We start from the raw sequence: 12,119 nt of genomic DNA, 5'->3' as shown, positions 1-12,119 counted from the left end.
CAGTTGTCGTGGAAAGGAAGGCATGGTGGCAGGAGTATGAGACAGCTGGTCACACTATTTTCAGGCAGGATGCACAGAGTGACAGGAAGTGGGGTTAGTTCATAAAAACTCAGAGCCCTTCCCTAGTGACTTGCTTTTCTGTAGCAGAGACATACCTCCTTACAAAATAGCAGCACAGGTGGGGACTAACCATTCAAACATGTAAGTAAGCCTGTGGTAGTATCTCACATTCAGTTCACAACACAACAGTATACATTTTAGAATAATCTGGAATTTTGATAGGAAGAATATGAGACCTGCATTTCTACTTGGGGAGCATTGACATCTGTTCTGTGTGGCCTCTTCTTATAAATGAACATGGTCTGAATCTCCATCCACCTACGTCTGTGACATCATTCACTACCAATCATTTGCTTTTCTGTACACAAGCCTGTAAATATTCTTAGATGTATACCAAAGCCTTTTCATTTGTTTTTAGTAATTTTAAATGATTTTGCATATCTTCTCTAGTCCTAGGCCTCACCCTGCATGTTATACCTCTAAATCACCACTCCTAACACTAATTTCAGATTAAAAAAAAAAAAATCATGGGTTTAATGCTAGTATTTAGGAATACAGCTAATTTTTATACTATATCCTGTCAGTTTGCCAAACTTGCAATGAGAGATGGCTTTCTTTCTTGCTTTTTTCTCCTATATAGCCTTCTTGTAATATCTGGAACTTGTAATGCTACATTAAATAAAAATGAGACATTTATTCTTGGCTTTGTTCCCAATCTTAATAGGAAAGCATTTAGCCCTTTATCATTAAATATAAGGTTGACTTTAGTACTTTATACATTTTTTAAAAAATCAACATGACTCATCATCTGTAGTAGAACCTCCACCAGGATGCTAACTTTGATGTGGGGAGCTCTGGGGGAAGTGGTTTCTCCTGATCACAAACAGGAAGGTCCATGTGTTACATCTAACTACATATCCAACTACATATCTCTTCATCTTTGAGACCTCATGGAACTATGGAAGGCCATTGTACACCATTCCCAAGAAAAATAAGTATGAGAAAAAGCAAGTTAACTTGGCTGTTCTTATGCTTACCACTAATCTTACATTCTTTTATAATTACAAGTAACTTACTTAAAACAACAAGCCATGCTTGTCAGTTACGTTCCCATTGGAAGGTAGAACAGCTGCCTTGGGTAACAGAACAATCTTTACAACTGAAACAGTGGGTTGGCTCTGATGTTAGGATCAAGTGAAGCCATAAACATGGACTCTTAATTAGTTTTAACCAACTTTCCCAGCATGGTTCAGTGAAGGCAAAGATTTCAAAGGTCAGTTAACTCAATGAGACTATGTGTGGCATGGTGTAGCTGACAAAGAGGATGTGGTGTTCAGCTCTGTTGATGGTGGTACAGACTTAACTGCTCATGAGTCAGACTAGACCTGCAGCTCCATTTGTTTTGGAAGGTATTAGAAATGATATTTGTCCAGCTGGCTCCTGGCTTAGCCACCATGTTGCTGCACTAATGCGGACATCGGTAGGCAGTCTCTGTGGCTCCGGCTGCCTCCGCCAGCCTCCACGGCTCTTGGCCTGGCCCCTATGCCAACCCCACCGCCTCTGCCTCCATGGCGCTAGGCTAGCCCCATGCAATAACCGCCATCCTTGCGGTTAGATATCACAATACCCATTAACCCGGTAAATCGAAACTCTTAATGCTTGTAGTTAACCAAACTGATTTATATATCAGCAAATACTCAGATTCCAAGGTGCCTACACAATTAGACAAGTTATCCCAATTATCCTAACCTTTTGATATGTATCACTACCTGGTTCTGCAAAAGCCACTTGGGTTCACGTCCACTATCATTTTCCGCCACCTTTCTCTTGCGACTCTTTGCCACTCTTAGCTCCGCCTCCCTTTTCCCTGCCCAGTCACAGGCCTCCTGCTGCAAATAGATTGGACAGTGAAATTTCTGCCACACCATTCACCTCTTGAGGGCATCCCTCTTCAAAAAAATAAAATGAAATAAAATAAAGTGCACAAGTCACAGTGAAGCAACACAGTTATAAATGAATAGACAGTCAAAGTGGCCTTAAAAGTATGTCAAAGAAAGTGAGACTGCCCATTACCACCTTTTGAAGAGGCTGGGTTTTTTTGCCTAGTTGACTGGTCTTGGCATGTGTGAAAGAAATAGTTGATGTAAGTGTACAGTTGCTGCCGACAGGGTCTTGTACAAGAAGGCAAATTGATGAGCTGCCCCCTCGAAGATTAAAAGCTCATTAGGATGGAAACTGGCTTAGATTTGATTGACGAACTTGCTCTTTATTTCCTTGTGACTGGCAGAAGTTTACTGAGCAGCCAGCATTTGTGTGCTGCTTAGGACCTTGCTAAGGTAAGTGTCGCTGAGTAACATTATGGCACCAGGCTGGTTCTGCCCAAGGCCACCAGGTCAGAGTCTGTTTTATAGTGGAGTGGGATTCCCTCAGTGATCCATAGTTCTATTAAAATCTGAGGTGCAGTGCTCTGGTGTAGGACTGTAGGCGACATTTTAAAAGGTCTATTCAGCAAATAGAAGATTAATTGAATAAAAGGTGTCCTAGTTTGATTTTCTGTTACTCTATAAAACACTAACTAAAAGCAACTTGGGGGATAAAGGATTTATTTCATCTTACATTTTTAAGTCACAGTGCATAGAGAAGAAGTCAGAGCAGGAACCTGGAGGTGGGAACTGAAGCAGAGAGTATAGAGGACTGCTGCTTACTGGCTTGTTCCTAAGCTTACACTCAGCTAGCTTTCCATCCCAGCCAACTGTCTAGGAATGGTGCTGCCCACAGATGCCCACAGATGCCCACACCTCCCTCTCATCAGGTAATCATGAAAGTGCTCAAGAGACATGCCCACAGTCCAACCTGTTCTTCTGTTGAGGTTTCTTCTTCCTGGGTAACTCCAGTTTGCATCAGTTGACAGTAAAGCTAAGCAGTATAGAAGAGGGGACGGATGCAGGTGCAGGGAGAGAAAAGTGTCTCGGACTTCTTAAGTAGCAGAAGCTCAACAAAGTCTCAGAACTCAGGTCCTGCTCAGTTTTCTTTCCTGCCTGACTAGAGTTGTAGTGTTTGTTTGCTGTGATCGAATTCTCTGGAAGAGTTAGAAGAGAAGTGTAGTGTCATGAGCAGTCGAGAGGACGAGTAAAACAAAGCCACAGTTTTCACTCCCCAGTGTGTTTTTCACAATTCCTGGCAGTTCTTCCTTTGAGACAGCTCCTTTCTTACACAGATGCTCTGAGAGAGTAATCCACAGACACTGCTCAACTTAAACTTTTCTCACCTTATCTCATCTCTTCTCCAAAATTCTTCTTATATAAGTCTCCAGAAGTTTCCTGTGAGCATGTTTCTCTGATTGCCATCTTTCTGAGGTCTGCTATTCTGTGTCAGTGGGACTTTCTAATCCACTGTGCAGAGGGAGCATAGTGAGCTTTGCTGTTGATGCTGAGGGTTCACGTGTTTACTTGATACTTGAGGCTGCTTCCTGGGGTAACTTTGTCATTTTGAGCATTGGAATGTCCACTTAGGGTAGTCAAGAACAGCTTTCCCATGGACTCCGAGAAGCTAGGGCAGTTTTCCAGACAATCACACTGTCCTACTGGACCAGTCAAGAGCCTAAGCTTGAGTCAAACACAAACTCATAGAACCACGCATTTTCTGCACCCTCCCCTAAGTCTTTAAGACAGAAGTAAAATAGTGTATTATAGTTAATTCACAAATCTTTATTTTGCCTTGCATTTGTATAAAAGCCATAATGTCCTGTTTCTGCATGTTTTCTTTCCCCAACCTTGGAGAACCCTTCTTAATAACCTTAATAACCTTGGGTTTAGCATCATCATCATAGATATCTGCTCTATGGACCAAATTGTGAGGTGATTTCCAGTGCTTGGGTGGTGCTTAGGAGCTACATGTTGGAAGGATTAAATCCCATGAGCAGCAGCCCTGAGTACTGATAATCAGTTCAGCTGATGCTGCATCTTTTATCCAGTCGGCCATCTGGGAAGGCTTAATTATGACGGAAATGCTGGGTCTAGATGCTACTGTAGTCTCTTCAAAGCTTGAAAGGCAGGTTTTTTTTTTCCATATATTTCTTAAAGGGAAACCATTAAAAGTCAAGTTGGTGCATGTTCAGAAATGTGCCCACTTTCCTTTATAAATTTGTGCATGCTACCCAACTAGAACCCTCATGGTTCCTTTGTTCAGGGAAGACATTGCTTTGGAAAGAACTCTGTTAAATGCCGCAGGTGGTAAATCTTTCTCTCTCCGGTCCTCCCACACATACAAAGAAAAAGAAAGCAAAAATTCAATCTGAATTCACTTTTGCCCCCATAAACAGAAGAAACATCAATTTCTTTTTCTTTATTAAAAAATGTACATGTTTAAGTAGTTGTGGGTTTCCTCCGCTACAGTATTTCTGGATGTTACAGGGTCGTTGCTTCTGGTTTTGTGGAGCACTAATGCAGCGAGCAAGTGTGTGTTCTGTGTGGTTCATTCTCTCCTTGTTCAGGAGAGTCGGGGATTCAGCAAGGCAGTGGAGTTGCTCTTGGAGATCCAACTAGGCTTCTCACAGACCACGGGACACTCACTCTCCCTTTTCCATGCTGTTCGTGCTGTCTCTGTGTATTTAAATTGTCTGTGCTACTGGAACAACTGCTAATTCTGCCCCTAGTGTGTCTGTAACTGACCATGTACTTCTCCACTCTTGTTCACAGAGGGACCTATCAGGGCACAAGAACATTGTGGGCTACATTGATTCTAGTATCAACAATGTGAGCAGTGGCGACGTATGGGAAGTTCTCATTCTCATGGACTTCTGCAGAGGTGTGTGTTGACCCTCCTGAAGCTTTGCTTCTGGTTAATGGTCGAGGACATGGGGATCATTTCACGTATTGTCCATTGCACTCTGAAGAAATTGCTCTGGTTTCACAGATGGCAAAGCTAATGCAGGCCCTTGCTGCTCTAGGTTATTTTTATGACTACTAGGGCTGTGGTACAGGTACAACTAATTGAGAGCAAGAGCTAATTCCAGGCCCTGTCTCCATTAGGTATAGAAAGATTCGGCTGTGTGTATAAATGAGACCATGGGAAAATGAGAAAGAGTGTGCTTCATTGAGGTTTTAACAGACAGTGAAGGCGTACAGTAAAAACCCAGTGCTGATCTCACAGAGGCTGCAGCTTCCCTGCTTCTCACACTACTCTCACAGCATTCCCCTCCTGTGATTGAGTGAAAGAATCCTCTCTGTCTTGCTCCAGGGCTGGAATCCTGGTAAAGCTACATTCAGGACCTGCTGCTTTCAACTATAAATACATGAAAGCTTGAAGTTTCTTCCATCTCTCCTGAGAAATCCAGGCTGTAGCACAGATGTTTTGGGAGCTGCTATCCCATGCACCCATTGCTTGGAGCCTTGGCTCTTTGGCCTAAGCAGCTGATGTTATAAGCTTGAGTCATTGCCTTACTGTTTGGTGCCCTGTTTTGTAATTACCCTTAGTTACACTAACATTTTCTGATTTTAAAAATATTGTCCATAAATTGTTTCTTTTCCTGTAGATGTGATGTTAATCAATAGTTTTGGCCTTTGTTGACTATTGATCTGATTTTATAAAATGCCATAAAATTTGAACTTCACAATTTATTCCCTTTTGACCATTCCCCTTTTATCATAGGACTTTCTAGATGCAAGGTAGTAGGAGGGCTTGAGTCTGGATGATTTTGTAAGATTTGTCACCAGTCTTTTGTTCTCAGAGAGAAAAAGGTTGCTATAGCATTTCATAGGCCAAATGAGAGAGACCAAGCTCCTCCAGAGTTAAAAAGACTTCAAAGTGGAAATGGCATCATCTTCTTCCTGCTCCCTGGATCTGTTGTGGTGTCTAATTCTTGCCAAAATACATGGGTGTGGCCTTGTTTCTTGCTCTGTGGGGACATGAGTACCAGGCAGCGCTAACTGATGGTAATGTGAGTTCTGCTTCTAATCTTGAGGATACCATGAGGGCAGCTCACATCTGTGCACTTATCAAAACAATCTGGTTTCAGAGGGTTATAAGAAAAAGAATCTCAAGCAGAGACTGGAAACCTAGGTTTTAGTGCTAGTTTGGCCAGTGATCAGCTTCTGTCTGGACAGCTGTAAGTACCTTGATCAAAGTGACAAGTCTGCCTATTAATGTCCTTTCCCTTGCTCTGTCCTGTCTCAGGGGGCCAGGTGGTAAACCTGATGAACCAGCGACTCCAGACAGGCTTTACAGAGAATGAAGTGCTACAGATATTCTGTGATACCTGTGAGGCTGTGGCCCGCCTGCATCAATGCAAAACTCCTATTATCCACCGGGACCTGAAGGTAACAGACTGACTGCTTCCTGGAGTGGGCCTTCACTAAGTGTTTTTCTATGTCTCGGGAGCAGTATGTACTGAGAGAACAGGAGAGAAGTTGATGGAATAGTTCTTAATGCTGAGCCTCACATTGAAGTTGAGGAGAGAAAATACAAAGAAAAAGCACAGTACAGATAGCAACTAGCCTCCAGAATTTTAAAATTTCAAATGTCTGAGCTCATATGTTTATTACTGAATTCCTAAATTTCTAATGGTCTGGAAAATTAATATGTTAATTTAAGTAGCTTATAAATAATGATGCTTACAGACATGCAGAGTTATTGCTTTTATACTAAGGTTTGCACACAGGGCCTTGCACATGCTAGGCAAGTATTATACCTCTGAATTATATCCCGAGCCCTCTTTCATATTTTGAAATTTTCACTAGTTATTTTTTAATAATTGGTTCTGATTACCATCCCTTTGCCCTGTATGTTTGATATTGAAGTCACATGACACATTTGCAGCCTGAAATTGGTACCTGGTTGGGGTTGAACTTAGCATTTATTGAGCACCATCTGTGTGCTAAATACTGAACTTTATACATACTGTCTTAGACATTTTCCATTACGTTTTACAGGTGAGGAAACTAAGTAGCAGAGAGGCTTTGTGTCTCACCCATGTTCTTATACATAGGAAATGGTAGTATCAGAATTTAAATCCAGCTCTTCTGTTTGAGGTTTCATATTTCTCTGCCTCTGCACCATCATGTGGGTTATGGCAACTGAACTGTAAGAGTGCTCGATGTTGCTAAGTGCAAAGGACACTCTTCAGTACTTGTTTCCCTGCAGCCGTTGACTCCTTCAGGTCCCTGGCCTCCCTGGACCTCTGAGGTATCATGGCCTCTCCAGCTCTTCCTGCCCAAGCTCCTTAGCTTGTTACTCAGATTATCTGAGCTGCGGTCTGTCTTCTCCAAAATATAGATAGCAGCATCTATAGAACTGTGTGAGCCTAGGCTAGCCTGAGTGAGATCTGTTTATTCACAGGAAAACTGAAGAAAGCCCCTCTTACCCTGCCTAGCACGTGTATGGCCTCTCTTTCCAGTTCCATGTAGGACATGCACTCAAAATGTTCCTAGTCCTTAGGCTCTTTATGTCACAATAGAAGTACTGTGTTGTGCAACATTCTTTTCGGATGTTATTGTAATGCTTCAATTATTTCCTCTCAGTTTTAATTTTTATTTCTTTGAGGAAAGATACAAGTCATCATTAAAACCAGGGGTCAGATATGGAAAGATTAGTCATACCAGCCTTTACTGTTGCCAGAGGAAGCATGGCCACTGTCCCCACAGCTAATTAAGTTATCAATCAGGATAGAGAGAGGGGTTGTTTGCCTCTTTCTCTCTTTTAAATTTGTTTTGTTGTATTAATTTGTGCTAGTAGTCCATGTGCTTAAAGAAGGGGAAGAAATAGTTCAGGATGAACAAATGTATTAAGGTTGAAAATCACAGATGTCACCTCTTTTTGTCACAAAAGAGACTTTGATCTCATGGAGAGGCAGGGTAAGGGCTCTTATCTCAAGTTTTAAAACACAGGTTTGAAGGTGTTCTCCTAACCCTCTCTATTTCTCAGAGGTATTACAGTCTCTGAAATGCCTCAGTGCCTCAACTTGGTATTGAGTTGAGGTGAAGAGAGGCCAGTGAGACGTAGCTTTCCAGGCCCCTTAGCAAAGGCTCTGTGTGGAATTTGGGAGTGACAACTTTAATAAGGCTCTTAAACTGTTAGGCTGGGAAATAAGGTTGGCAGCACTAAACCTCAGAGAACTGAAATATTGAGCAGCAGTAAGCAGTGATTGATGGTTTGACCCTAAAGTGTCCCCACAGGTCCCTGTTCTGAATGCCTTTGCCCAGCTGGTAGGGCCTTGGGGAGGTAAGGCCTCACTGATCCCTAGAGGTAGATCCCTAGAGGTGGGCATTTACCAGTTATAGCCTGGTTCCTGGTTTCAGCCTTTCTCTGCTTGCTGGTCGGCTCACTGTGATGTAACGCATGCTCCCGTGCCGTGCCCTCTGGGACAGATGGAAGTGCCCTGCTGAAACAGTGAACTGAAACAAACCTTTTCTCCGTTAAATTGTTTCTGTCAGAAGCTTTGCTCACAGCAACACAACAATGACTAAGACAAATGGCAGCCAGTCACAGGCTTGGTTCCTCAGGGCTTTCCCAAGCAGTGTGGCTGTTGTCACTCTCTGACAGTACTCAAAAGTGTGTGAATCCAGTGAGTTCTCTCCCTTGCTAATCTCTTTCAGTTTGTTCCCTTCCACTTCCCCCTGTCACTGCCGGTTGCCGTTTGCCCTTGCTTGGACCTATTCCTAGTCCCTCATGCCCTGCCATCATTGTCTGCTGTCTTTTATTCTTTCTCCTCATCTGCAAAGCTGACTTTCCCAAATGGTTGCTTTCTTGAGCTCCCAAACTTACAAATTCTAAATGGCTCTTCCTCAGCCTCCCTTGGTCTGCTCTCTGCTCCCTTCTTTCCCTCTTACCCGTCTGAACTGCCCATGCTCATTAACTGCATGGTACACATCAGCATGGTGGGGGAGGAGGGTCCCAGAAGTCAGGCAGCCTGACTCCAGGTAAACTGAGTACTTGTCTGGCCTGTCTTTTTCCTGTTAAGGGGGACAGCAAAGCTTGATGCGGATTACATGGGCCATTGTAAATGAAAGTGCATGAGGTATTGATTGTCTGACAGGTGGTACTGAGTCCGATACTGGCAGTAATTTAATACTCCTGTTTCAGTACTTTATTCCTGTGCCTAGTTTTAACTCTTAAATCTATTACCTCTTCTAAAGCCATGCATATCTTATCTCTCCAGCAGTGACAGTGTTGTCTTATAATACTCCTGTTCCACAGCTTAGCCCTGCGCTGGCCTAGCTGCAGGCTTACTCTCATGCATCGGACCATTAGGCACATGCTCATCGCAGTGCCTTGCTTCCTGCTCAGACCACTCTCTTCCTGGATGGCCCACGGCTGCTGCTTGTCATTTCCATCTCCTCATTTGAGAGGCCTTGCATGACTGTCATTTGAAGTGGCATTCCTTTTCAGTTTACCTATATTTCACCTGCTGGAATTTTTTCATAGCACTTTTAATATCAGACAACTATAATTATTTTCTTATGCCCACTTGGTCTTTAAGCTCCATAGAGATTAGATTTTGTTTTTCTACAGCCTTATCCCTAGACATAGAAGAATACTTGACATAGGAATTCAACCATGTTTCTCTCATAAATGAATGGCAGTAATATATTGGTCAGGGAACTTATAGTTTATTTTGACATATATTTCCTTATTTGGTTCATTGTAACAATAATGGAAATGTTATCAGCCCCGATTTGAAGATAAGAAAAAAGAGACTTGCAGATTTAAGTATCAGAAATCCTCTTGAAGTCTTCACCCCGAGTCCAGCATCATTATTGAGTGTTAATGATGACGGAGAGTAGCCAACAATGGCTAGGCTAGCCTTGGAGGTTTTCACAGGACACTCTGAAAAGATGTGGGGAATGCAGTGTGCCAACAAACAATTTCACTTCAGAGTTTCTGACGTCCTCACATGGATAAAGTAGCTGGAACAGACTGCCATTCATGTCAGGCCACAGTGTGCCTCACCATACTCTGCTTGTCTGCTTAGTTCCTCTTTCCCTGGCAGTGATTTTTTTTCATGCAGTAATTACCATGCTATTTATTATGAATTAACTTTTCTGTTTTTTAGATAGAGGTTCATTCTATATTAGATGTATAGACTATGACTTACAAAGGGAGAGGACTTAGAAACTTAGAGAAGCATAATTTCACATAAGTCCTGTCAGGTACATGAGGCCAGGGAGAAAAATCATCTCTAACCAATCTTGAGTAAATGATTTCACAGATTTTAAGGATGCCTGCTGAAGATACAGTACTGATGAAGGATTCATAGGTTAATACACCACCATGATGCAAAGGTATTGTACTGTCCTAGGGAAGGAAAACATAAATATGTCAGTAGTTAGCTCCAAATTCATAGTAAAGTTCTGAGTCATCAGCCAGATCAAACATTGGCAAACTTAGCAGCAGAAGGGCAGATAATGGATATTTTAGGCATGTTAGCTGTAGAGTCTTAACGGAATTGCTCAACTCTTCCAGTGGAGAAAGCTGTATTGTGTTAGCCAGATTTCATTGCTGTGACAAGTACCTAACAGAAACAAAAGGAAGAAAAATTATTTTGGTTTGCATTAGGAGTTTTCAGTCCAGGTTTACCTAATCCATTTCGTTGGGTCTGAGGCAAGGCAGAACGTCATGGTAGGTGTGTGCATAAGAAGCAGAATGAAACAGAAAGGGGCTGGGGGCCAGGTAGAACCTTTAAGGGCACTATCTAGTGACTCACCTCCTAAAAGCCCATTCATTTGTAAATAAGTTCATTAATGAAATCAACACTTTCATGACCCAGTCATCTGAAGTGATTGGATATACTAGCTGAGAACCAAACCTTCAATACAAGGAACCTCCTGATGGACACTTAGTACATCGGCAACATGTAGACTGCAGAATACGTAACCTGTGTGCATGGCTAGGTTTGGCTTAAAGGTCTTTCCAACCCCCTCCTGTGGACAATAAATTATACATAGGTTTTTTTTGTTTTTTTTTGCTTGTCACAGACGGTTTTACCAGCAAAGTTTTCAGGAAATGGCTGGCTTGGCTAATGGAGTGTGAGCACTGGAGAAGAGAACAGATTGGTACAAAGGAAGCATAGGCAACCCTGAACAAACACACCTGGCCAAAGTGACGGCTGCCTTATTGTTGACTAGATTCCATTTAGGGGTATTTTTGAATATAAAGAGTTAAGAAAGTCTGCCCAGAATTCCAGTCCCATGTCCCCACAGCCCATCCCACAGCTCAGAGCTGGAGGTAGGCATAGGGTCTTGAGTGATTTGCTTCTGACCCTCCTGACATGACAGCAATGGAGTTGTGTCTTTTCTTAGGGTAGATTGCTTAGGTTTACTTCAAGCTCTGTTGCTTGAGCCATGTTCCAGTGTTGACTGAATTACCCTGAGCCTTCCTTTCTCCAGCTCTAAGATGAGAAGCATAATCCATGTACTGTGCTTAGTAAAGTAACACTGGCAATAGCTATTGCTTATTAAATGTGATCTGTTATTTATATGTCTTTTTTAGATTAGACTGAAAATATTAGTGTTAACTTTGTTGGGATGTTTTTGTTGTTTTTTTTTTTTCCCCCTAGAGATGAGGACCAAACCCAGGGCCTAGTGCTTGCTAGGCAAGAGCTCTACTGTTAAGCTAAATCCCAAACCCCTTATTTTGGATTCTTAAAGTGAGTTTATACTTATCTTTGAGTGAATAGATTAAAATGATGAGCTTTTAAAAAATATGTTGATAATAGAAATATTTGTCTGCCTTAGCCTTGTCTCAGGGGACAAATTTGTTCCTGTCATTCATAATTCTGCAGTGAAGAATTCTTCATAAGAACCTGTCTGCTCGGGTTCATGACCATCACTCCCACCTTTCTGTAACTTTCAGTCAGGAGGACAGGTGGAGAGCAGCTAGCACCACCATGATCCTCTCTAGCAGAGCAGCAGACTTTCTACAGGTGAAGGTCAAAAGGACATGACTTAACACATTAAAACTCACCACAGGAACGTCAGACTATCCAATTCAGTTAGAAGCAATAATCTGTAAAATCAAGATTTTATTAAATAATCAGAATGAGTGAATAAAGACTAAAATATGCT

The 12,119-nt window shown here is 42.1% G+C and overlaps 1 protein-coding gene across 1 annotated transcript in view; it reads left to right on the top strand.

The window, feature by feature from the left end:
• Aak1 (AP2 associated kinase 1) overlaps positions 1–12,119 on the top strand; it is a gene marked incomplete at its 3' end in the record, with an annotated part of 115,541 nt that overhangs the window by 80,172 nt on the left and 23,250 nt on the right. The window contains exons 4-5 of the mRNA XM_028762501.1: positions 4,758–4,866; positions 6,235–6,377. Coding sequence (XP_028618334.1) covers positions 4,758–4,866; positions 6,235–6,377 — 252 coding nt within the window. The remainder of the gene's footprint in view (positions 1–4,757; positions 4,867–6,234; positions 6,378–12,119) is intronic.

Source organism: Grammomys surdaster, unplaced genomic scaffold (genome assembly GCF_004785775.1).
Source record: "Grammomys surdaster isolate TR1022 unplaced genomic scaffold, NIH_TR_1.0 133, whole genome shotgun sequence".
Taxonomy (NCBI): Eukaryota; Metazoa; Chordata; class Mammalia; order Rodentia; family Muridae; genus Grammomys; species Grammomys surdaster.
The sequence above is the reverse complement of the archived record's forward strand: the minus strand, read 5'-3'. Positions and strand labels throughout refer to the sequence as shown.